General features: G+C 33.7%; 2 protein-coding genes across 4 annotated transcripts; both read right to left on the reverse strand.

The window, feature by feature from the left end:
- Positions 1–2,820: 2,820 nt before the first annotated feature.
- On the reverse strand, positions 2,821–10,603 carry LOC111377261. Its single transcript, XM_023000334.1, has 3 exons — positions 10,150–10,603; positions 8,972–9,052; positions 2,821–3,509 (listed from the first exon to the last, which is right to left on the reverse strand). Exons 1-3 carry the CDS (start codon positions 10,306–10,308, stop codon positions 3,132–3,134), a joined length of 618 nt encoding a protein of 205 aa, XP_022856102.1. The 5' UTR covers positions 10,309–10,603; the 3' UTR covers positions 2,821–3,131.
- A 3,446-nt stretch (positions 10,604–14,049) lies between these two features.
- On the reverse strand, positions 14,050–15,885 carry LOC111377262 (serine/threonine-protein kinase ATG1t-like). Of its 3 annotated transcripts, none has more exons than XR_002699690.1 (8): positions 15,747–15,885; positions 15,612–15,670; positions 15,456–15,520; positions 15,291–15,384; positions 14,966–15,046; positions 14,772–14,883; positions 14,545–14,679; positions 14,050–14,272 (listed from the first exon to the last, which is right to left on the reverse strand). XR_002699690.1 is itself a non-coding variant. In XM_023000335.1 (7 exons), the coding sequence occupies exons 1-7, from the start codon at positions 15,859–15,861 to the stop codon at positions 14,621–14,623; spliced, it is 585 nt and encodes a 194-aa protein (XP_022856103.1). In that variant the 5' UTR covers positions 15,862–15,885; the 3' UTR covers positions 14,324–14,620. The 3 variants fall into 3 exon arrangements, 1 of the variants encoding a protein (XP_022856103.1); XR_002699691.1 differs by having other exon boundaries at positions 15,456–15,486; positions 15,593–15,670; XM_023000335.1 differs by lacking the exon at positions 14,050–14,272 and having other exon boundaries at positions 14,324–14,679.
- Between the last annotated feature and the right edge of the window lie 11,399 nt (positions 15,886–27,284).

The raw sequence follows: 27,284 nt of genomic DNA on the forward strand, positions 1-27,284 counted from the left end.
GTCGTCAAAGATCAATCCCACAAATCAACCATCGTCGGACAAGCGGTCACTGGAGGATCACGGTCTAGCAACACTAGGGAACATGGCAGATGGTGGTCGTGGAGATCTTGATTAGGGTTTGGAAAGTGGTTGGATGAAATTTATGTTAATCTGAAAGTTGGAGACCACCATAGTGGCGAGGCAAGCTGCGGCGATGATGTTATTACAATGGCTTGAGTGTCGTTGCACTGTGTTGAGGGCATAAGGACGATGACGCCGCAGCGAGCGGAATGAGTGCCGCTCCGAGATTTGGAAAAAATTTGGTGGGGGCGAGATCTGGTACAAATATGATTTTTTTGTTTAGTTTTTGCAAAGGTTTGGGACGGCGATCAGGCGGTGGTGGAGCTCAGATGATACAGTGTGGTGGTGTGCTGTGTGGTAGGTACCGTGATGGTGTTTGCAGCTGTTGATGGTGGTGGTGCCGAGTGGTGATTGTCATTACACGAATTATGCTGTGGCGATGGTGGCACGCGCAACGATGATGGTGCAGGGTGGAGTTCAGATATATTTATGCAACCGTTTATCTAAAAAAATTTGTGCGTGGGTATGGTGGTGTGCGTGCGTGGCAGTGGTGGCGTGTGTGCAGCAGCGATGGGCTGATGTTGATGATCTGCATGATTTTGTGGTGATGGTGGTAGTTGTGGTGGACTGCGGTGGTTGTGGTGGTCGTGATAGATTGGTTGATTTTGTGATAAATAATTGGACTCGTGACTTGAAAATTGTGATTGTGACTCCCAATTGTAACTCACAATTTAGGAATCACAGTTGGTTGTGGCAATGGTTGTGGTGGTCGTGGCGATTTGGTTAATTTGTGACTCAAAATTAGATAAGTGACCTGAAAATTGTGACTGTGACCCACAATTGGATATGTGACCTGAAAATTGTGACTGTGAATCGTAAGTGTTGGTGGTGCTCACAAATTATTTGATTGACAGTGACCATTAAATTGGTTAATCTGTGACCAATAAATCATAAGTGACCAATGGAAATGATAAATTGTGATTGAAAAATAATGTGTGACCTAAAAAATTATTAATCTGTGATCGATAATTTGTGACTGTATAATAAGTTGTGACTTGTAATATTTGTGATTTGTGAGTAATAAATAAATTGTGACTTAAATTTTTTGATTTGGAATCGATGAACAAACTGTAACCTATAAAATTTTTGAATTGTGATCGTAAAATAATTTGTGATATAAAATTTCTGATTTGTGACCAAAAAATAATAAGTAATGAATTAAATCGTTAATTTGTGACCAAATTATATAAATTTGTGACTTAAATATATTTAATTACTAAAATAAATAAATAAATAATTAATTAAATTATAAATAATTTTTAATAAAAATATGATTTTTGAAATTTGAAACTTGTTTTCTTGTTTTTGAAATGTGGCATAATTAATTTCTTACTTATGAAATTTTCCATATATATATAATACTGATTTTTTGCTCTATAAATCTATAATGATAACAAAAATATATTTTTCTGTCGAAAATTTTCTTCGATCTGATGCATCTTATTTATAAATTTATTATTTTATATAAAAAAAGTACTAGCATAACACTAACATTTTGTCATATATCTATCATATAATTTTCTTATATTGTTAAAATAAAAATATAAATAAACAAATTCGTCTTTTCTACATTAACTAAACTTTTAAAATGATATAGTTCACGATAGTACATCCAAGTTCAAGTAAAAGAATGTGTAAAGATGCAAATATAATGTAAGCGTCATTTTTTTTTTCAATTTAATCTTTTAAATAATACAGTCAGATGTACGTTACATTAGTTAAACAATAAAGCTATTTCGCTAGTCTTAAAAACAGGGAGTGAAAAGAAGCTTTATATGTCAAAAAATGATTAGGTATTTTTGTTTTAACTTTTAAAATTGTCCAATCATATGTTGATACGTGTCCCACTTGAATTTGAGTTTGACTTTGAATCTGAATGTGTTGATACGTGTCCCATTTGAATTTGAGTTTGAATTTGAATTTGAATGTGTAGCATGATTGTTAGTTAAATCAAGTGACTTGATGGCGCATGCATCCGACACTAAGGTACACATTTCTTTGTATGGGGTCCATCTTTATTTATTTTGTCTCTCATTTGTGTTTAAGATTAGAAGGGGATTCTTGTTCTTCCTCAAGCTCTTTGATCATGGAGAAAAGTAAATCATTCCCTTATTATCCATCTTCTTATGCAGAAGCCCGGGTCGACTTTGAAGATCGTGCTAAATCTTTTAGCTTCAATGGCCCGGAGGAAATTCCTGAGGTGAAGAGGAGGAAAAGGGTGGCGAGTTATAAGATGTATTCTATGGAAGGTAAGTTGAAGTCGTTCTTGAGAAATAATTTCAAGTGGATTAAGAGCAAATTTACAAACAAATATAATGAAGTGTGAAGTGCAAAAAGAAACTTTTTTTTTTTTAATTGTTTTATCTAGTGCCTGTCCACAGCCATATAAAATCAATTACCAGATAGAATTTTCATCCTCGAAACTCTTCGCCCTTCCAATATTTGTAAGTGTATGGTCATGAATCATGATCATATTGTATCATTTCATATTGTAATTGTTGATGTACATATATTTGACCTTTTCTCAACTTTAATATGAAGGACTCTTCTTGAAAATATTTCATGGAAAATTATTAAAAAGAGAGAATTTGAAATATCGAGGCTAAAAATATTATAAATTAATGAAGTTCAATTCACTTAACCCCTGTTTGATTTGTTAAAAATTAGATTTTAGTAGACAAGTACAGCTCAAACCAAACATACAACAAAATCATCTCAAAAATATATTAAAAAGCAACCTCAGAGAGAATCACCTCACCCAAAGAGCACAGATATTAGATGAACTAACCTTTGTCGTCAAAGAAACTATACAACGAGCAGCAGAATTCGAAAGGATAAAATGACCAATTAATATTGACGTGACCAGGAACATGCCCATTTCCATCAGACGACGCAGAAACGGACTTCTCTTAAGCTCATTCACCCAAAGGACAAAGCTCTTCATTCTTCATCAACATTCAGTATCCTGTTTGCACCTGGAGATCTTCAGGCTTCCGAACATAGATGCAATCTCAGCAATGAGAATCATAATCGGGGCTATCAGCATGCATGTCCATTGAAGTGTCATTCGAGCTAGGTGGATTAGGATCCCTACTTTGGGAACCATTATTCTCGTTGTTTCGCATAACATTATTTGCCGATTGACCTCCCTGCATCAAATGATAGTGCTGGAGACTTCGACGGATGGGACTGGAGAGAGCATTCGAGAAAACGGAGTTTTTAGATTGGTTATCGGAGTTCACAGAACGCGTATTTGCAGGACCAGATGAATTGGAAGACAGTGGGAATCCTGAGTGAATCGTCTGCATTGCAGTTTGAGACTGTTGCTGCTGCTGGAATGGCAACCTCGGCGATGGTGGGGGTTCATCAGTCCCATGATCAAGCTCGTTCTGCATATACAATGAGCAAAGAAAAAGGGTCAAAACAATGTGCTTTGAAACAAACATACTAGTTGTCGAAAGAATTCTGTCCAAAAAATGGAACTTCAAGGAGCGTTCAATGTTGCTTTCATTTGCCCCCACAGAAACTGATTACAGTATGCAAAAGATTTCAACGCGAAACGCTTCACATGATACAATGAAGCACAAAATAATCCTCTTAAATTGACTGCGTTTTGCACTTATGAGTCAATTCTAAGAATGAACAAATAAGGTTTCTTGATTACACACACCACAAATTCTATTTAACTACAGAATTTCCCGAGTTTTTAACCATTTTGCTCTTCTCATTCTTATATCTATCTCATTTTACAGAATAAAATTCAGAAAACTTAAAATCCTGTGAATAAATACATGTGCAGACTACTCTAAACATCATCCCTGGACGAAGGAAACTCCAGGAAAAGTTTAAGTATGGTTCTACTTCTGTGTACGAGTCTATCTTCAGCGATATAAATATTTCGCAAACCAGAGAGTATCGACTATAAAAAAAAAAAAAAAAAACTGAATATAATGTCATTAGCCATGTAAGGTCTTCTCTTTAGTAGGAGGAGAAAATATTACAGAAACAGAACATGCCAAGCAGAAGGTAAAAGAAAGAAAAAAGATTAATTGACTTCCATGGAATATGTAGATAAAACCTGTCACCATCCTTTCCATGATGTATACAAATTGGATTCCCTCAAATGAACATACCGGGTTTGTCATGCTCAAGCTGCTTCAACTGTCAGGCTCTTCAATCCCCCCCTCCTACTTCCCCCACCTCCTCCCCACAGAAACATAAATAACACCTTACCATCAAGACTATTGGCACAGTTCCATTCAATTTTTATTTTTTATTTTATTTTTTATTTTTTGAAATTCAGTTTAGTGCTCTGAATTTTCAATTTTTTTTGAAAGCAAAATGAAAGACTAGAACTGGATAATAACATATATCTAGCCAAAAATTTCAGTCTTCAATTTTCCTATTCTCACCAAATTTTCAAAATTTTAAATTAACACTATCTTTAATATATTGCACCTGATCTTTTTATTTATATAGCCATTTGGCAGTTTCTCAATTCATGGAAGTTATTCTCGTTTTGCATATCACAAAATTGCATGGCATCATAACTTAAAAAAGATTCTGATAATGTGACTAAAATGATACCTTCTAACTACACAACTATTAATTGATATCGATTGTAAATTAGTTAGTATTTGTGAATGACTATTGTAACCCTGCAGGCCCAATTGTAACCTATAAATATGAGACCTTGATTCTCAATAAAATTCACCAACGGGTATTATCTCGATCTACTTCTCTCTCTTGTTCTTGTCTCTCTAATTTTATGACTAGTCATCAACACAATTATTTATATTTCTGTATGAGCCCACTGAAATGGGTGAAATAGTATTTTTTTTTTTTAAAATGAGTGGTTGAAAAAGAATGATTTTTTTATTTATTTATTTACATGTATTATTATTTTATGGACGATTGTGTAGTTGAAAATAGAAAAGAGAAAAATGAAATGTAATGAAATGAAAATTAATGGGGACCAAACGGGGGCTAAATATCATCATATTTTTCATTCAAGATTATTGAACTACACTAGAAGATTGTATTATTAGTCTTGAAAGAGTATGAATTTAAAATCAATATCCTAGAAGAATAATGAGTTATTTTTTAATTATAATCATTCCAGAAGAATTTTTTCATTGCTCATGGAGAAACACAAATTCAGACAATATCTCAAAAGAATATTTCTCCTTAAGAAGCAATTTAGCCCCTGTTTGAGCCATTCTTTCTAAACTCTTTTTTTCTAAACTCATTTTCAATCATACATTCTCCTAATAAAATAATTTACACGTAAATCTAAAAGCTCTTTTCCACTTTTTAACTACGTATTCTTAAAAAAATCATTATTACAAAATCTTCTCTCCCAAAAATTGGGCTCAAATAGAGATTTAATCAATATTAATATAGAAGAATATTTTGTTGGTCCCAAATAACAACTTTATATACAAATTAATATATTTTTTTAAAAATATGTGATAATACTTTCGAAGAACCATAACTTTAAGAATAAAAGTATGAAGTAGTTCTTAAAATAACATGACTTTAATATGATATTATCCTAAAAGAATATATCACATCGTGTTCCTAAAAAAGCACAAATTAAACAATTAAACATTGAGTTGTTATTCTTGAAGAAAACTTATTATTTTGAGAATACTGACACAAAAATATTATATTGTTGCTTTCAAGTGTAAATTTTTTTATACATATTCTTGAAGAATATTGTGCATGATTTTTATATAATCACAATTTTATTTAAGAATTCTCTATCATGCTTCTCGAAGATAAATTACTACATATAAATATTCTAGAGAAATATATTGTTGACAAAGGCTTTTATATGGTTTCTAAAATGAACAACCCTTTTTCATGGAGAAGACAAATTTCTATGACAAAATTTAGATGCACATATGTATAGTGAAATGTATAATTTTTTTAAGAAAAAAAGGTGCTTGGCAGCAGTTTCATTTACATGCCACAATAATTATTTTATTTTGTTTGGACGCACTAATGTAAAGAAAAGAAAAGAAAGAAGTAAATTTAAGGAAAAACTTCCTCTGTTGCTTGGCAAATAACTTGTGCTAGGTGCCAGTCCCTAGCCCAAATTGCTAGATATTTGATTGCCAATGCAAATTAATAAACTGTGATCATTCTACAATAATCATAATTGATGGTAATTGGCCAATCAGTGAATTGGAAAAACTAATAAATTTAAACTGCTTTAGCATTTTTGCAGTTAAAAGTTAGTCCACCTGTAAATTTTATTGTCTTGAAGTTGACCTCTGGTCCAGTACAATCTTAACCCATTACTTTGTTACAAAAGTTAAAAGGAATTAAATAAAGGTAGCTATTGGAATAGGATGAATGTCACATTTTGAGCAATTTGCATCTTTGATTGATATTTTTTCTATTTCCATGCTATACATGCATAATGTATGCCTTCGGAATTCTTTGTCACATGTAAATTATTTTAGTTATCATATGCTTTCCATTGTGAATTTTTTTTCGAACGATCTTTTGTATGAGATAGAAATTTAAATTTAATTGTTAAATTTGATTTGGGATTTTTAGTTATTAGTTAAATATTGAGCTCAATACAATTGTTGATTAGAGTTGGATTCTAATAGATATTTGGGATACATCATATGAAGGTTAAATTACTCATTGCCCATATAATTCTCCATTTGCATTATATTGGTAACAAAATTATTTGAACTTGTATAACTGTGAGAAAGTGACAATAGAAATTATTTGTTCTCTCACATGTTTGGTACTTGTAGCATGTCAACTATCTGATTGAATTTATCACAATTCTTCAAAAGAAAGGAAAAATGATAAATTTAACATAAATTCAAGGGTAATTTTCAAGAGCTCCAATATTTCAAGGGTAATTTTTGTACAAGTTATTCTGAACATAAGTTCCTAGAAATTAAGATTTGACTTATTTGAAATGAAGAAATTATGACAAGAAGAGATACTCTTTTTTAAGAGTTACATATGTGTCATGCGTGCATCAATTAGCTCAAGTGCTATTTTTTGAACCAAGACTGTAGCTTTACCCTAAAGCTGCATGAGCCAGGTGGATTTTTTTGGAAACGAGGAGGCAGAGAAGTTTTGCGCAAGGCCAGCCTATCACTATGTGGAATTTGTAAATTAGGGATTGAGACTGATGCAGCTGAAATTGAGACAAATCCAGGAACAAATCACTTAGTTTTATCACTTATCAGCGGATATAAACTGGATTGGTTGACTGTAGTTATAGTTTGTGCCTCCACAAAGTTTAAGATCAACGTTAAATATTTAGGCTGAGATACAAACTGAATTAATTGAATCATTTCCACCCTAGGACATTATACAAAGCTCTAAACTCTGACAGAGACAGATTTCTAGCAGATAACCTTTCTAGGCTACAAGAAGAGCAAGATACATGGTCTTCGCAATGAAGCGAGGCGTAAAATAACAAGAAGCTTACTTCCATCCTCTATGACTCCCAGCCAAAAGGGGGAAGATAGGAAAGAAAGAAACTCATAATGAAGCTGAAGATGTAATTGCAGATGGATGAAGACAAAGGAAAAGAACATTTTAAATTCATGTAAATATCTCTCACAGAGTAACATTATATGCAATTCAAGACTCAGAAAGAGAGAAATACAGAGCTCTATGAACAAAAAAAAATCCATCCCAGACATATCCAGAGTAAATACAATATATGTGTGTGTGTGTGTAACTTCCCTTCCTAAAATCCATTAGTAAATCAGTAATTGTATAATAAATATTTTCAGTTTTGGAATTATAAAAAAGAATGTTATTTGTTAAAAAAATTAGCAGCACAAAAATCTCTGGCTAAATTTTTTTCACTTATTTAAATTGACTTTTTAGTTTATATAATATAAAATAAAAAACCAGTAACAGAATCAGTGATCGATTACCTCCCTCACTAAATCCATTTCTTTTATATATATATATATATATATATATATATATATATGTGTGTGTGTGTGTGTGTGTATGTATGTATACCTTTCATTGTAAAAAATGTATTAGTGATTGCTTAATGATTAAAATTCCGTTGTTAATTTCCATCACTGGTTTTTGAAAAAAAAAAAAAAAAAAAAAAACTACAATTAACGACAGAACAATTAGGAAAACCACCCTATTAAAAGATATGACAGCTTACTCATATTCTATACAACTTTTCATCTTGGTGCTAACCCTCCAGTACATTGCAATGATAACAGATCGACTCTTAATTCTCTGGACCCGTCAATTTAGTGGAACAAATATTAGTCTTTGGGTTATAAGTCCTAACGTACTGGTTCCACACTGTCACAGCACCTTGCAGCCAAAAAAAGACAAAATAATTTCTTGAGCTCCATTTCAATTATAAGACTAGACCAAACATCTTAAAAGCATTTTGGATAAAGGTTAAAAATTTTCATAACTCATGCCTGTGCAAGTAAAATTTGCTAGTCCAGAAACAACTTTCATTTACAGTGATACTACGAAACTTGGACAATCTCAGTCAGCACTCAAATAATTTAATCACATTCCTGTTAGTCAGTAACTATATCAGAACTCAATACGCAAACACAATGTAACTTGATGCAACTGATATGGACCAACATCCATGTATTGCTGAATCTACACCAAGGAAAACGGAATCTTCCTTTGACAACAAAATGCATCACAACACACAATCAATTTTTACCAAAACAAGTCTATACAAGAGTACACCATACAAAGATGACGGACCAAGTACATATAATTACACTAATTAATTTGCAGACAAATATGCATGAGCGCTTTTCAAATAATTTATCGTAAAGTGGAAATTGTAATTTGTAAGAAAAGAGACCTGAATATATGCAAGCATATCATTGGTTCCCACTCTTGCCCCATCTTCGTGTTGTCTTGCAATCCAATTATAAAGCTTTTCCTACATAAATAGTTCTTGATTAGTTATTTATTAGTTAGCCCATACATAGTGAACGAACAAACAAACTTTTAACAGGCTAACGGGTATTGAGGCATGGTGGCAGCGAGGTAAGCCTCACGCTTCAACAGAAATCACTAAAATAATTCAAAAATTTAGAGAAGATACAATATTGCCCTCGTAACAAACCATAAGCCACCTAAAAATTATAATGATAGAACACTGCACAAAATTAAAGTCTAATTTGCAGCTAAACTTAAAATTGACGACGTAGCAAAAAATGAATAAGAATCCAGTTATCACATAACCAGGCCACTAATCCACAATGAGAACTAAAAAGCAAATGGTACAATGGGGACTAGTTATTCATTGACATTAAAAGGAAACAAAACAAACTTATAGACTGCATGAAAAATATTTTTTTTTTCAGATTAGTCAAGCTACATCATGCCTTAGGAAAACGTCACCATTAAGATATAGTAATTTTTTTATTTTTTTTTTCTAATTTTTAGGTTTGGACTGTGTTTAAATAGCATAGGAAAGCCTTTAAACATTCCAGTCCATGAAAGTTAGTCCAAAGAACCAAGGTTGATAATTAAAAAACCCAGAAACTATAAGACAAATGAAGCATTTTCTCTATAAGTCAAGGTATAAGCCTAGAAATGATACTTAGAGCATAAGCTTAAAGACAACCTAACAAAGGACACTTGTCAGGCACTCCTCACAACACAAGCTTCAAATGTTTTTTCAGAACAATGCAACAAAAAAATATATATATACTTATGAAAAAGAAAGTCAAATTTACCTGTTCTTAATCCAGCTACCAAATAAACTGCAAAATAAAACACGCCACAGCTAAAAAGTGGGTGTAGAATATTACTGGAACTAAAAATACCATATCAACGATTAATTGGATTTTTACTATATTACTAAATTCAGGTTAAAATAAAGTGAAGCACATATAATTAAAAAAATATATATATCAATTTATTGGAAATAGTTCATAACGTACCTCAAGATAATCGATAAAAATTACGCGGACATTACCTAAAACTCAATTACAGAAAAATCCATAAAAGAGAAGAAGACAAAGAACGTACCAGAGAGTGGCGCTCACCGGCCTGGAAGGAGACCTTCTGGTGATGCATGGCCTGGGAGTAGAGGTGGGATAGGGAGTTGGCCGCGCTGCTAAAAGTGGTGTACAAGGTACGATCCACCTCATCTAGGCGCGTTGCATCGGATTTCCTCTTCTTTGCCATGAAGAAAAATGGGAAATCTTCTGATTTTTTGCAAAACCCTAGATCGCTTGGTTCGTATAAATATTGGAATGTATTTTACATCTGAGATATATGTGGGAATATCGGATTTAAATACGCAGAGAGAGAAGCAAGTGGGCAAGAGAGAAGCGGTTCTGCGGTCATGGGACGTGACATGTTATTGAGAAAATTAGTAATGCGTGGATTCTAATTTGTATTAATCCATTTGTACGGAAAAATTTCCATAGAATTTGGTCAGATTATTTTTGTGTGTGAAATTCATCGTGAATAAAACATTATCAAAAAATACCCTCACCCACGCCTCCACGTGTGTATTCTGCAGGCTTCTGTATGAAGCCACACACAGCAGGGTTGTTCTATTTTTATTGAAATACATTTTTTTTTTTTTAACTATACATTTTTTATTAAAATAATATTACATGTAAATAAAAAAAAATTCCTTTTTATCCACATATTTACCATCAATCTACTATTCTAAAAGAGTTACGCTACAAGTACAAGTTTTTACACAAAAAGTTTTCATAGACTCAAGTGTCGAAACATCATTTAAAAATGGGGAAAAAAACATAAAATACAGACGGACAGCATTTTTTCATTTCAAAATCCTGTATCCATTCTGTAAGTTTTCATTGCAGTTAGGGAAAAATCCATTTTAAAATTCATTTTTCCGTAAAAATGAATTTCAAACACCCTCTAAATAAAAATTACCACTTATAAATCGATCAAGAATTATTGTTTCCACGGGGTTAAAGGAATCATAGTTTCACAATTCCCATTCCCCTGTCCATGTCCACTGAAAAAGAATAATTTTACTTGTGTTAGAATACTCGTCTATATGACATTATATGATATGTTTTAATGGTGAAATTATGTGTTCTTTGATTATCAATATTTTTCATGAAAAAAAATCATTTTTCCACTCAAATTATCATTTTTGTGCTGTTTGATTGATATATTGTTTCATGGAAAATATTTTTTTACTTTTGGCCAAGTGATCATATTTTCCTTGAAAACACGGAAAATATTTTCTTTAGTGGGATTTGGTTTTTATTTTTTAGGTAATTCACCATCTCTTTCTTTCTCATCTACTTGCCAATAAAAAATGGACAAGTTTATTATTTTTTTAGAAGTTTTTAACAAAAATTCCTACTTTGGAGTGTTTGATTGCTAATTTTTCCATTGAAAATAATTTTCAACTTTTAAAAATATGCCTAATTTTCCTTATTTTTAAGGAATATATGTATATATATTATTTTTTTTTTTGAGGCAGTAGGATTTTGTTTTTCTCAAAACAAGAAAAATATTTTTTTTTTAGTTGATATTTTTCATGTCAATTAAACACACTCTTAGTATCATCTAAATTGATGTAATAGCAATAATGATAAATAGCATTTTTCGTCAAATTTCCTAATCATCACTTTAACAAACACAAAGAAACACAAGCAAACACAAGATTGATTTTTTTAACCGAAGATGGTCCATCTGCGTTTTGGTGAGTGTGCACTTCCATTTTCCTTTTACTAATAGTGGTTCCAAGGTCCCTATGTTGTTGCGTTTTAGGTCCTCTTCATCTAATGCTTTGACCCAAAGCGATATTTTCCGACTAGTTCGATGAGTAAGATTAGCTCCAGCTCACTCAGGAATGGAACAATAATGGTCCACTGACAAGGTCTTTCGGATATTAGATGCAGTAATTTATCAACCAACTTCGATGTGTCAATTTATTTATCCACATCAAGCCACTTAATTGATGTTTAGCTTCCCACGGGTGAACATTTCATTTTTTCCTCGATTGATGAAGAAGAAAAAACCAAGTTGATCATTTCAAAAAAATGAAAACAGAGCAATATGCCAAAGTTGAGGGTTAGACCTGGCACGGCTTCGTTTGGGTCGGTTTTGACTCAAAACCAAACCAAAAATCAAATCAGTCAATTTGGACGAATTTCAACTCAAACTAACCCTCAGCTACTAAATAGAACTGAACCAAAAAAATCGATTTGGACTAAATCATTTTTAAAAAAAATGTCCGAGTTTTGGGACCGCTTTGATCACAATAACTAAATAACTTATATTATAAAAACTATTGATTAACAAATAGAATCAGGTTAATAGAGTCGGATCAATAAAAAAAATTTAAGAATTTGGTTTTTTTATGCATTATATTGCCTGACTCCTTGGGTAGAAAAAAAACTAAACATAACATAATGAGCTTGTGAAAGGAAATTTTCAATGCTATCACTCACTAGTAACATTATAGATTGGAGAGAATTGAGATATATTTATGAGATTAAGATTTATCTTTTGATTTTTCTTAAAAAATGGTAAATATGTAAGTGGATTGGGTTGATTCGGTTAACCAGTTGTTAGAGGTTTCAGACCATAGCTGAATCGACATACCGTGGTTTGTTTAAAAGAAAACCAAACCAAATAATTACCTATGTCAAATTGACTTGAATAGGCCCGAATTGGTTCGATTTATTTGGTTTGGTTGATTTTTTTATTTTTTTGCTTAGTCCCAGTCTAGGGGATATAGAAAATAGATCCAAAGAAAGAAATTGGGGTTCCCAATGCTTCTTCACGCACAATGAGATGCGCCAAACTCGGGATGCTCCTAACCCCACAGAGTTTCGAGAAAATGCTTAACCCGAGTCTCATCATGAATGACACTTTTATAGGTTTTCGACGCATGATTCCATGAATAGTTTCATAAAACATCGTGATGGAGTACATAACTTGTGATCATGCCATTAAGCATTTGATTATGACGTCGAACAATTATTCGAACACTATAACATACAAATACAAAAACAATCACAGTGATCTTTTCTAGTACACAATGATATGTTGGATTCAAGTGGTCGTGAACATCGTAAGGTGCTCCCATTTGCAAATTTATCTCATAATCCTTAATCCTTAGCTTGCTATACAGTGAGAGTACTAATGTTTACTAATCATTATAATTTATTTCTCTTGAATTGAGTATGGACAAAATCTCTTGAATTGAGTATGGACAAAATCCCTTCCCGCAAGGCTAGAATTTCACATTTCTCGTTGCTTTTATGTGAGCCAAGATTAGGGTTAGAGATGAATTTCTTTTTTCCTTTTTCCCCTTTTTTTACTAGGGATAAGATTGTTAGGATCCGTCTGACTGCATAGATAAAATTTTGGGTGGAAAGAAAATGATAATGGGTGCAAAGATAAGATTGCAAAGATAAAATTTGAGTGCAAAGATAATGTTGTTAGTTCAATAAAAAAATCCATCGAAACACCTTATGAAATCACAATAGATATTGCATTATTTTGCTTCTAATTAAAGCCTATTATATCAGATTGTGTTTGAATTATTACAATCGTAATAATATATTTGTTTTATCAATATTTTTATGTCTTAATACTTTTTTATAGTAAGATTTGTTTTTCTTTTGCTTTTAATTGATATTATATTCTAGACTTGACATTCACACCTTGCCATGCCACGCCTTTTAGAATCTTGCTATTCATAATTTAAATCGTTTACAAACGGTTCTCAAACATGCTATGAGGGCTCATTTGGAAGACTTGAAAATATGTTTTTTATTTTATTTATTACTATTATATATATTTTTTCAAATATAATTTTTATCCATACATTTTATAGGATCCACAACTACTATTACTTACTTTATAATGACATTCTACGAGGCCTGCTGATTAAATGCTAGTTTGGTACAGATTTTAAGCCAATTAAAAATCAATTTTTTGACTGTTATTTCACTATTTCAGCCATTATTTTTGAATTCTTCTCTCACAGATAGAACCAACTTTATCTCTAACAGTCCAAAAATCAATTATCAAAATTCTTACCAAACAAGCACTAAATTATCATTCAATCTCTTCCAAACAAGTACTAATTATAGAGGGCTAGCATATAACTTCAACTCCATAGCTGCCCAATAAGATGACCTTCCTACAAAAATTGAAAAGCTTACAATTATTTTATACTCGAAAACATTTAAGGTAGGTTGTCAAAAATCAAGTGACAACAAGTGCCACCTGAATAGAATATGAGTTAACCAATCGATTTTACATAAATTCAGCCAGGATTTCATCAGGCTCGAGTACATCATTAAAAAAAAGTTACGACGATTCTGTACAAATTAACAACATACAATTTGCTGAAACAAAGTAAGGAGTTAAACAGTTAATTTTGAGTACACGATGTACATGTTATTATCAAACCTGCTATGTTTGTTAGAGGCTGTCCTTGTACTGATAAGATTCTGTATTGTTAACTTCTATCTTCGGAGGTTACGCTTCATTTCCCAATTTGTAAGAAGTTGTGCTGATAAAACTCATCAAAGGACAAACGATTATCTGCAAAGATAGAGACATGCATCGACTTGATCTTGGAATATAGAGTCTCGCTATAAAGCAAATTCACATGCTCTAAAATCAATATGGTAAACCTGGATTTGTCGACAATAATCTTGTACATAAATCAATAGAGTCGGGGTGCAACTGTGGAAGAACTAGTTGAGAAAAAGGAGGGGATGTAGAGGCCTTGATATTCTGTAGAAGCTGAATCAATCAAAATCTTAGTTAAGGAAAGGCATGATGGCAAAGTAGAACAAGGACATTCTAGTATAACCCAAGGTGATACCTGGACACTACTCCGACCATGAAAAGGAGGGCAGCCATTGAGAAGTTCAAAAAGAATTGCACCAATGCTCCACATGTCGACCTATAAAGATATTCTCACCCTCAGTTTTGTCCCATTTAACAAACGTTTATGCTACATGTATATAATGATTTACATATACATAATGCGGTAACATATGATTTGATCAGAATCTCTTCAACCGAATAAAAATAGAAAAAAAATTTCCTCACTCTATTTTGAACACTAATTGTATATAAATCATTATATAACTCCATTATATATAGGTATCATTATTCTATTAACAAAACAACAAAAAGCTTACAACCTTTTCGTCATATCTTTGAAACTCTAAAACTTCTGGAGCCATGTACATTGGTGAACCACAAACAGTCTCTGCATATTCATCCGGACGTAAAATCCTGATCCAAATGAACTTCTTTAGTTCATTCAAGATTAAGAATGCTGTGAATCTATATTGTTGTTAAATTACCTTGAAAGTCCAAAATCAGCAATTTTTAGAACTGGGTCGCATTCACAAGAAGATAAAAGAATATTCTGAGACAGTGGTGAGGAAAAAAAAAAGAATTATTCATATAGTGTACACAAGCAAAAAGTATTTCTTCTCACTTGAAATGGGAATTCTTACTTCGGGTTTCAGGTCGCGGTGGATAATGTTATGTAATCTCAAAACCTTCAAACCAGCTCCTGCAATGTAGAAAAGTGATGTCAAATGAGAAAATCATAAAAACACATACGCAATAAAATATAAATTATAATTTACCGAGCTGCTGCATGAATCTTTTAGCGGTGCATTCTTGAACTCTGCCACAACGTCGAATGTATGAAGCTAGATTTCCCCCAGCACAAAACTCCAAGACCAGGACAATGCAGCCCATAACCTAAGAAATAGATTCATAAATTCTTTTAAGAGTGTTGAAGTGAGCAGATTTGAGCAAACATCATTAAGTCAATAAAAAAGGTTCGTCATGGGGTTTTCTTATTCATATTTATTAAAATAGGCAATTACGTTACTTCTTGCCCAAATGATGTACCAAACTAGTAGGTGAACCAAAGAGGCCTTTTTACTCAATGCAGAGGTTTTTGGGTCGACGCTTTGGGGGATATGTTCTTGCTTAATTTCAGGGGGTTTCATGAAATATATTTGGTTGTATTCCACGAAGTGAAAATTGAATAGGGAGATTTGAATAATTCCTTAAGCAAACAGATTATTTCAGAATCCAATTTACCAAACCTAAATAATTTCAATGTTATTCCATCATCAAGATGCAGGTGGAAGTCCAGCAGGCTCCTCTTTTAGCTTATCTTATGTTAACGTAGTTAGATTCAGATTACTCAATTGATCAGAAGCTCAAAATTATGATTATAGTATTCATGATACTCATTAGAAAATGGAAGAAATTTAGCTAATTGCATTTTCAATATATATGACCAATAACCAAGACAGTGCATCAAGGGATAAAAATTAATGCAAGAAAACCTTATTTGAAAAATTAGCAGCAACTCTATATTCAGATTACTTAATTACTGAAAGCTAGGTATCGCTTATTTAAGTCCGTTAAATCATGCACGTTATTGGCAACCATTCATTTTGGTGATCTCAGTCGACTTAATCTCAACTTACTAGATTTTTTCTGTATTTCACAAAAATAAGTTCCAAGTGCTTACTCAATTTATTTCAACAAAAATTAATGTGGGGATGCCTCAAGAACTTTCAGAAATCAATCAGCTAACCACTTGGGAAATCAAAATTTAACTTCCACTTAACCAAGTAAATGTCAAGAACCATGCAGATAAAAGATATCATTACATACCACTTCAACGCAACTAAATATGCAATCAGAAAAGAAATTGAAAAGAAGCCAGACTCCAAAAAAGTCCATTAACACAGTCGACTTTACTCATACGTTCTCATATTTGCTGGTGTTATACTTGTCTAAAAGCTTAAATGGTTAGAAACACGACATATTAATCCAGTTAATTTACGGGAATGTAGGGTTATTTATGTAATTCACCATGTTAGCTGAGCTGTCATGTTAGCTGAGTTGTCATTTTGGTTAAATGTATATATATACACAATTGTATCATGAACATCAGTTAGTGAGAAAAGTTCTTTCCCATTCGTGCCTTCTCTCATTTTACTCTCCAATTGTAGTATAAAATTCACATGGTATCAGAGCAGATACTTCCTGCTGCTGCAATTTTCTGGAGTTAATTGATCTCCATCAGTTACTTGACGTAGAAAGCAGATCTGTGATTTCCTGTGTTCTGCACATTTTTCATTCTTCATGGCAACGAATTCAGATGCTGAAATTGAAGCTTCGACTAACGATTCTTCCCCAAAAGCTGATAATCGTGGTGAAGATCTGATAATTGCAGCTCAACGAATGATTTCAGATCCTGCGAGTCCTTATTACGTACACTATGGAGATAACACAGGTATGCAGATCGTGTCGGTTATGCTTTCTGATGAAAATTACTCGACGTGGAGTCGAGCTGTGGAAATGGCTTTGAGCGTGAAAAACAAAGAAGGTTTCATTGATGGATCTTTATCAAGACCTTTAGTAGATTCACCTCTATATGCTGCTTGGCGTAGATATAATCACATTGTTTCATCATGGATCATAAATTCGATTCCTAAGGAGTTGTATCCTAGTGTTATGCACAAGGAATCGTCCCGTGAAATCTGGCTTGAATTGAAGGATAGGTACAGTCAGGGTAATGGACCTAGAATTTATCAATTGAAAAAGTTAATTGCTTCGATTACACAGGGAAATGGATCTGTGAATGCTTACTTTAATAGGTTAAAGGGGTTATGGGAAGAATTATCAAATTATAGGCCTTAAACTCACAATCCTTATTATGAAGAGGAACAGATATTGCAGTTCCTAATGGGGTTAGATGAGTGCTATTCCAATGTAAGAAGTCAGATATTACTGATGGAGCCTTTACCAACGTTGAACAAAGTGTTTGCATTAGTTCAACAAGATGAAAGGCAGAGAGATATTGCATCAAGGACCCAGGTTCATGTGGAAACTGGTGCATTTGTGAGTAGATTGATGAATAATTCAACAAATTTTGGAAATAACCAGAGATCAGCACACACAAACCAAAATTCAAGGAAGGAACGGCCAAGATGCAATTACTGTGGGATGCTTGGACATATACAAGGGAAATGTTATAAACTTCATGGATATCCTCCAGGACATAGGTTGGCAAAGGACAGAAGCAAGGAATCAATTTCGAGTGCACATCAAGCAACTGGAAATGCTAATTCTTCTGATCTATCAAATGGTTTCTCAAGTTTGACTATCACACCGGAACAATGCCAACAAGTTCTCAATATACTGAAGCCACAACTTCACACTCAATCTGGAAATGCTGATAATCAAAGCCAAGCAAACCTAGTTATGCCAGATGTTCTCTCATTCTCAGGTAACGCTTATTGTCTAGCAGTCTCAGCTGTTAAAGATAAATGGATAATTGACACTGGTGCCACAGATCACATGGTGTGTTCTAACAGTCATTTATCCTCCATTACTGCTGAGGTAAATGCAAGTGTTAAACTTCCTAATGGAGATGAGGCTCGTGTGACTTATATAGGATCTGTGAAGTTGTCTGAAAATCTATCATTAACCAATGTGTTGTGCATTCCTTCTTTCCAATGCAATCTGATTTCTGTTAGCAAACTCATTCATTCTCACCATTGTTGCCTAATATTCCTATCTGACCATTGCCTCATTCAGGACCGTTCTACATGGACAACGATTGGAGTTGGGAAACTTGAAGCTGGATTATATCATTACCAGCTTCGTACTCCTTCAAACAGTGGTCCATCACACACTACCTGTTCCAACAAATCTGTTCTTCATCATTTCAATGCTGGTTGTAATAAAGTCATGAACAATGACCATGTTCCTAGTTTTAATGCTGTCACTAGGTTGCCTTTTGAACTATGGCACTATAGGTTAGGACATATTCCTCATTCTAAAGTTTCCACTTTACAAAATTTGTACCTGAAATTGTGTTGAATTCTGATTTTCATTGTAATATTTGTCCTATGGCAAGGCAGCATCGATTACCTTTTCCTCATAGTTTACATGTTTCTCAATCCATTTTTGAGCTAATTCATTGTGATATTTGGGGCCCTTATCAATCACATTCACTTGATGGTTCGAAATATTTCTTGACTATAGTGGATGACTATAGTAGATCCACATGGACTTTCCTAATGAGAACTAAGTCACAAACCAGACAAATTATCCTAACCTTTTCCAATATGGTTGAAACTCAGTTTAGTACCAAAATTAAGGCACTAAGATCTGATAATGGTGCTGAATTTATCATGACTGACTTTTATTCCTCAAAAGGGATCATACATCAAATGAGTTGTGTTGAGAGACCACAACAAAATGGCATAGTTGAACGTAAACATCAACACTTATTGAACGTTGCTAGAGCTTTGAAATTCCAAGCCAAACTTCCTGACAAATTTTGGGGAGATTGTATTTTGACAGCCACACATCTCATTAATCGTATACCCAGTACATCTCTCTCAAACAACTCCCCTTATGAGATCCTATTCTCAGCAAAGCCCTCTTATTCTCATTTAAGAGTGTTTGGTTCACTATGCTATGCTTCCACTCTTCAAAGGCATAGGCATAAGTTTGACCCTAGAGCTATTCCTTGTATCTTCATTGGTTATCCTCCCACTCAAAAGGGATACAAGCTGTACAATCTGCATACACATGAGGTCTTTGTTTCTAGGGATGTCATTTTTCATGAAAATATATTTCCATTCAATGATCCTACATTCCTAGCTACCCTTGGTTACTATGATGCAACTTCTACTCAATCTCCACAAGCTCCTTTATTCCCTCTTTCATCTCCTCTTATATCAGATTGCATTCCTCATACATCATCCTTACCTTCACAACCTAGTCCATCTTTGCCACCTTCTACCTCTACTCCTGTATCCTTATCCCCATCCCCATCCCCATCCTCACCTATATCTAATCCTATCCCTCAATCTATTTCACAACATTCCAATGTCAATCCTCTTCGCAGATCTACTAGACTTCGAAAACCTCCCAGCTATCTCCAACAGTACCATTGTAACCTAGCCTCTCAACGTTCCCAGCAACATTATACCTCACCTACTCCCAATCATGTTGCTGGCAAATCCTGTGATATATCCAACACTTTAGGTTATGATTCACTTTCATCAGCTCACAGGTCTTATGTGTTGTCACTATCTACCAATGTTGAGCCAAGGAATTTTATAGAGGCAATTCGATCCCCAGCTTGGTGTCAAGCCATGAATGATGAATATCAGGCTTTAGTTAATAATAATACCTGGACAGTCACCTCACTTCCTACAAATAAGAAGGCAGTGGATTGTAAGTGGGTGTACAAGATCAAACTTAAGCAAGATGGAACTGAAGATAGAAAGAAAGCCAGGTTAGTTGCCCGGGGATTTACTCAACAGGCTGGACTTGATTATCAAGAAACCTTTTCTCCTGTGGCTAAGTTAGCTTCTGTCAAGGCTTTGTTGGCAGTTGCAGCCAGTAAAAGTTGGCATCTGCACCAGCTGGACATAAACAATGCCTTCCTTCATGGAGACCTCGAGGAAGAAGTATATATGAAGATGCCTCCAGGGTATGAGCAGCAGGGGGAGAATGGTGTCACATTGGTATGCAAACTTAACAAATCTATCTATGGACTCAAACAAGCCTCAAGGCAATGGAATACCAAGCTGTCATCCTTCATCATATCTCAAGGTTTTGTTCAATCTAAGTCTGATTACTCACTTTTCAGCAAGAGAACTGACTGCTCTTACACTGTGCTGCTCATTTACGTTGATGACATCATAATAGGACGAAATGATCTGACATACATTGAGCACTTTAAAAGGAATCTGGACAATCAATTCAAGCTGAAGGATTTAGGAGTCTTAAAATACTTTTTGGGGCTTGAAGTTGCAAGATCATCCAAAGGCATTGCTGTCTGTCAACGTAAGTATGCCTTGGAAATCCTTGAAGATGCAGGTTATTTAGGATCAAAGCCTGCAAAATGTCCTATGTTGCAGGGTCTAAAATTGACTAAAGATCAAGGGGAGTTGCTAGATGATCCAGGAATGTACAGGAGGCTAATTGGAAGGCTGTTATACTTAACCATTTCAAGACCAAATTTGTCATTCTCAGTGCAGGTTCTAAGTCAATATCTTGAATCCCCTAGAAAGCCTCACTTAGATGCCGCACACCATGTGCTCAGATATGTGAAAGGAACACCTGGGCAAGGATTATTCTTTGCAACAGATTCTAATTTTGAGCTCAAAGCTTTTTGTGATGCAGATTGGGCGTCGTGTGCAGATACAAGAAGGTCAGTTACAGGGTTTTGCATATTTCTTGGGGGGTCCTTGATATCTTGGCGATCAAAGAAGCAACATACTATATCAAGGTCATCAGCTGAAGCAGAATACAGGACCATGGCAGCAGCAGTCTGTGAAATAATTTGGCTTAAGAAGGTGTTAACTGATCTGGGGGTTGATCATCCTAAAGCTGCTCTACTATTCCGTGACAATCAAGCGGCAATGCATATAGCCAACAATCCTGTCTTTCACGAGAGGACGAAACACATAGAACTAGACTGTCATTTGGTGAGAGAAAAGATACAATCTGGTGACATAAAAACCATGTATTTGTCCACAAAGAATCAGCTAGCAGATTTGTTGACTAAAGCTTTAGGGGGAGCCAGATTTCAGATGTTATTATCCAAGATGGGTGTTTTGAATATTCATCAGCCATCTTGAGGGGGAGTCTTACGGGAATGTAGGGTTATTTATGTAATTCACCATGTTAGCTGAGCTGTCATTTTGGTTAAATGTATATATATGTACACAATTGTATCATGAACATCAGTTAGTAAGCACAATTGTATCATGAACATCAGTTAGTATACACAATTGTATCATGAACATCAGTTAGTATACACAATTGTATCATGAACATCAGTTAGTATACACAATTGTATCATGAACATCAGTTAGTATACACAATTGTATCATGAACATCAGTTAGTATACACAATTGTATCATGAACATCAGTTAGTATACACAATTGTATCATGAACATCAGTTAGTATACACAATTGTATCATGAACATCAGTTAGTGAGAAAATTCTTTCCCCATTCCTGTCTTCTCTCATTTCACTCTCTAATTGCGGTATAAAATTCACAATGTCTGAGCAATAGTACTCTTAAAAACTTTCGCATCACCAGTTTGCACCTGATGAGGATAAAATTATTTTATAAGAAAGCCAAACATAACGGATGTTGTTATTTTCTCTCATTTGATAGGTTAATGCCATCTAGTACAAATGGTTCTTTTGCCTTATCGTTTCATTCATATTGCTTCAATGTACTAATATTTGAACTTTTTTCTTATTATGTTCAACAGATTTGGAATTATATTTTAGAGATAATTTTTTATTTTTTAGTCTGCAAGGAGTAAGTGCAAATGCACAAAGTTCTAGTAGAATCTAATCTTATTATTGAACTGAAATGGTGGTTGATTTGTTAACTTAATGTTGTTTGGTATGATTTCGAGCACTTACATTAATATAACGTGTTTCTTTGTTTGACCATGCTTATGATTTTAATATTGATGTAGGATAAGCCATACCAATAGCTTGAAAATCTCGTAGATATTTAGCCTCTGTTTGGAAGAGATGTTTAGAGAATAGATTTTGTAAAATTTGATTTTTTTTTTGATAATGTGTGGTTATAAAATAGGAAAAAATTTTGGATTTACGTGCAACATTATTTTACTGGGAGAATGTGTAGTTGAAAATAAGTTTAAAAAAATAAGTTTTAGAAAATGGAGGCCAACTAAGGCCTTAATAACATATTATAATTCTTTGGTCTCATTGATCTGGCTGAAGGTTTTTTTTTTGTATTTTCTAGCATTCTGCACCAGTAATTTATAGTCTCTTGGACATGAAGTATGTTGATCCACGTATTTTTGATTAATTTCTGGAATCATTGTAGTCTAGTGAACTTTAGTTAGTCGATATTTTTGTTAGGAAACTTTTGCAATCGAATGTAAAGGAATCTGAAAAGCCCAAGCACGATATTAAACACAAGATACTAAGGATCGATTAATAACAGAAATTAAAACTTGCAAAAAATAAAACTGAACACAGAGAAATTTTTCGACCGAAGCTCCAGAGGTTTGGTGACCCTTTTAACAGCTAGTCCCCTGTTGAGCATCCATTCAAGAACAAATATTGTTCGGTTGCACTATAATGCCTTAAATTGGCAACGAAGGTTACAAACGTTTAGCCAATAATAGAATACAGTATAAGAGACTTATCTCTTCACAAAGAATCAACAGATTTGAGTTGAATCACACAAGAAACTACAGATCTAACTTCACGAAACCAGAACCCTAGTTCTCACAACTATTCCAGATTTCACACAAGAAATCACTCATATTCAAGACTAAACTCTCAGAATATCATATCGAATGAGATGTTCAAAATAATGGCGATTCAGTAAACTCTAGCCACTCACAGAAGGTGAACCTTCTCGAAACGAAAAGCCAAAAAAACCTGAGACCAAACGAAATGTCCAAGCGTATATATATCACCAGGACCAATTGACTTATCCAATAGTTATTGATGTTCCAAGTGTCAGCATTCAGTGTAAAGTTCACTTCATAAATCGCATTTCCATAGGCACTAATCATACAGTGGATAAGCGTTTTCACCTTCATGGCTTTCCACCAGGTTATAAACACCACAAGAAGAATGAAGGCGCTCATTCAAGATGGTAATGTACATCCTAAAGCAAATTTAGCACCAGAAACCGATTACTTGTTTATCCTTTAATCATAAAAAGGATATGTGTTTTTTGGATACTAGATAGCGAAGCCACTGACCACATTACCAATACACAAATTTCACCACAAAATTTCTCTAAACTTATTAATTCTAGTGTTTTAATTCTAATGGAACCAGAACTCTATCAAGTTAGAAGGAAATATGACATTAAGCACAGATCCGAAAATATCTGGAGCATATTATCTCCATACCTTCAATGTCAACTTGTTGTCAATTAGCAAACTCGAAAAGATGTTGAATTGTTCTGTCACCTTTTACCCTTGTGTTATTCACGACTTGGCAACAAGGAAGATGATTGGTTTGGGGAGAATACATGAAGGCCTTTACTATTTTCCATGCCAAATACATGATAAATTAAGAATCCATGCCAATAACACTTCGGTCCCATCAAATACTTGGCATCAAACGCTTGGACACCTATCTAAAGTACCAATGAAGTATCATAGTTTTTCAATTCCAAAAATTGTTTACGACTTTAATTATATTTCTGAAATTTGTCCTTTGACAAAGTAGACTAGGTTACCCTTTGGTTTTAGTTCTATTTCAAATAGTAAAATTTTTGAGATGATCCATTATGTTATATTGGGTGCATTTAAAGTTCCTTCAATTACGAGAGCCTCTTATCTCTTATTCATTGCGGATGATTATTCAAGATATCTATGGATATACCTTAAGAAATGCAAATCCAAAACACAATCAATCTTGAAATCCTTTTTTGCCTACGCTAAAATCCAGCATCATAGTCAAGTTAAAAAATTAAGAGTCGATAATGGTTGGGAATTCTCTTCCATGTTAAATTTTTTTAATAATGAAGGGGTAGTGGAAAAAAAAATATATAGGCATATTCTCAATGTAGCAAGGGCACTTATATTTCAAGCAAATTTACCTTTTAACATTTTGGAGTGCAAGTGTGCTACATGCAATTTACTTGATTAATTGAATGCCCACTCCCTTATTGGACAATAGAACTTCCTTTGAAATCTTTTATCAAAAGCTACCACATATAGTCGTCTCAAAGTCTTTGGTTGTCTTTGGTTTGCTACAAACACAAGTTTGATACAAGAGCCAAAATATGCATTGAAAGCATATAAAAATTATGATTTAGAGAATTATAAGCTCCTTTCCAGCCGAGATATTGTTTTTGATGAGACAATGTTTCCTTATTTGGCCAAGCAATATATGCTATAGTCTTACCTCTACTTTGTGACCACATCGCAAATTCGCAAATCATTTACCATCAGACATACATACCGATCAACCCTCACCATCTTCATTGTCTCGATCATCTTCTTCACCAATTACAGCAACTCACCTTCACTGGATCCAGTGTTTGAACAGCAATTCGGAATAGTAACAACCACCAAACGAACTAGAAAACCTCAGAAGATCTGAAAGGGTTTGAAGACCTTCTTTTAGCTAAGAGACTTTACGTTTTCACAAGTCTTGACAATCAATCCAAACTACAACTCCCCGCTCGTAGTTAAGACACACAAAGGCACCAAGTATCCCATTTCTCAATATTTCTCTCATTCAAACTTGTCCCTTAACCAGAAGAGTTTAATTGCCAACATTTCTCAAACAGTTGAACCTCCTCATTTTACTCAAGCTATACATGAACCAAATTGGAAAGCAGCCATGGATACTGAAGTTCAAGCCTTATAAGAAAATGGAACTTGATCCTTCACAACCTTTCCCGAAAGGCAAGAAAACAATTGGATTTCGTTGGATTTACAAAATTAAACACAAGGCAAATGGGAGCATTGAAAGATACAAAACTCGCTTAGTTGCCAAAGCATATAACCAAATAGAATACATGGACTAGAGAGAAACTTTTACACCAGTATGAAGCTGTCAATACGATATTTACTAGCAATAGCTGCAATCAACAAATGGCCTTTGCATCAAATGGATGTCCAGAATGCCTTATTCATGGTGATCTCGAAGAAGTCTAATGCTCCCACCACCAGGTTATAATCGATAGGGTGAGACTTCATTAGTTCGTTTACTTCACAAGTCTCTTTATGGACTAAATCAAGCCTCTAGAAATTGGTATTCTAAATTTTCTGCTGCTATATGTCAAACGGGTTTTAAATAGTCTCGCACAGACTATTCCTTATTCACAAAAAAAAAAATAAAAAATCAAAAGTCGTTTATTGTAGTCTTAATTTATGTAGATGATGTGGTTACAATAGGGAACGATTGAGAAGAAATTGCAAAGCTAAATTTTTTTTTGAGTAATCATTTGAATTTTTTTTTTCTCGGAATTGAAGTAGCATACTAAAGTAATGGCATAAATATCTCACAGTAAAAATATGTAATGGATTTACTAGATGAAAATGTTGGGAAACTATTTATAATTTGCCTTGTGGTCAGACATATATAATTAATTGTGTATTAATATTATTTTAAAGTTAAGTCCAAAATTAAAGTGATCTAATAAAGAATTAAGTAATTGAGCTTAAAACATCTAAATAAAGTGTGGATCAGATTATATATGTAGAGACCAGATTCTTTTAAAATTATATTTCATGATGGGCGAAATACATATGAAAATATATATAGAATTATGGTCTCCAATTCATATGCAATTTCTCATTCTTTCTATCATTTCATTAACACAAGAATACAGGAGAATCATATTAAAGAAGAAGATTTAATACCCACAATCAAGAATCAAGATTATGGATCAAGAAGCAAAACCAAGAACAAGAATCCAAGGAGGCAAAATTCAAGATTGAAAGCAAGAAACCAATTAATAAAGGATTCCAAGTTGTTTTTCAAGATTCAAGATCCGGAATCAAGATTCATAATAACGAATCATTCCCAAAGAATTAAGATATGTTCCGCATTATTAATTTTTTGGGTAATTTGACGTGGAGGATCTTGGCAATAAAGTAACTAGGTTTTCAAATTCTAAAGTTTCCAATTTTATAAAGTCTAAAGTTTCATAAAGATTCAGCAGAAAAAGGATTATTGGTCACAATAACCTCTAGTATTTTCAATGTAACGGAATCTTAAATTAAATCCAACAGAAAGAGACTTGCTGAAAGAAAAATAGTGGGAAAGTATTACAATTAATGAAGAATCTCACTCAAATCTATTGGATCATGCTGGAGAGACATCTTCAAAAGATAAAATCCCTTTATTATAGATGTCCATGTATATAGGAGATTTGAGTTGATTTGTATTCCATTTTGAATTATTATTAGCTATCATAATGTACATAAGCTATTATAAATATAATACTTTCACCACCAAATGATTCACGGTGGCTTACATACCCTTTTCATGGTATCAGATGCATTTTTTTTAAGATTAAACTCTTTTCATCCTATGGTTATCGACAACCCCACTAGTCTACCCTTCAACACCATGGTCCACTTTCTCACCATCAAATT

Source organism: Olea europaea, unplaced genomic scaffold (assembly GCF_002742605.1).
Source record: "Olea europaea var. sylvestris unplaced genomic scaffold, O_europaea_v1 scaffold1631, whole genome shotgun sequence".
NCBI classification, from domain to species: Eukaryota; Viridiplantae; Streptophyta; class Magnoliopsida; order Lamiales; family Oleaceae; genus Olea; species Olea europaea.

What these genes read in the sequence shown, in the direction of transcription:
- LOC111377261 (XM_023000334.1), bottom strand. Translation starts at nt 10,308, where the DNA reads ATGGCAAAGAAGAGGAAATCCGATGCAACGCGCCTAGATGAGGTGGAT. An exon ending in CCGGTGAGCGCCACTCTCTG is followed by an intron (nt 9,053 to 10,149) that starts GTACGTTCTTTG and finishes CTATTTATGTAG; the next exon opens with GAAAAGCTTTATAATTGGAT. An exon ending in ATATGCTTGCATATATTCAG is followed by an intron (nt 3,510 to 8,971) that starts GTCTCTTTTCTT and finishes TTGTATATGCAG; the next exon opens with AACGAGCTTGATCATGGGAC.
- LOC111377262 (XM_023000335.1), bottom strand. Translation starts at nt 15,861, where the DNA reads ATGGGCTGCATTGTCCTGGTCTTGGAGTTTTGTGCTGGGGGAAATCTA. An exon ending in TTCAAAGATATGACGAAAAG is followed by an intron (nt 15,047 to 15,290) that starts GTTGTAAGCTTT and finishes ATATCTTTATAG; the next exon opens with GTCGACATGTGGAGCATTGG. An exon ending in ATGGTCGGAGTAGTGTCCAG is followed by an intron (nt 14,884 to 14,965) that starts GTATCACCTTGG and finishes TGATTGATTCAG; the next exon opens with CTTCTACAGAATATCAAGGC.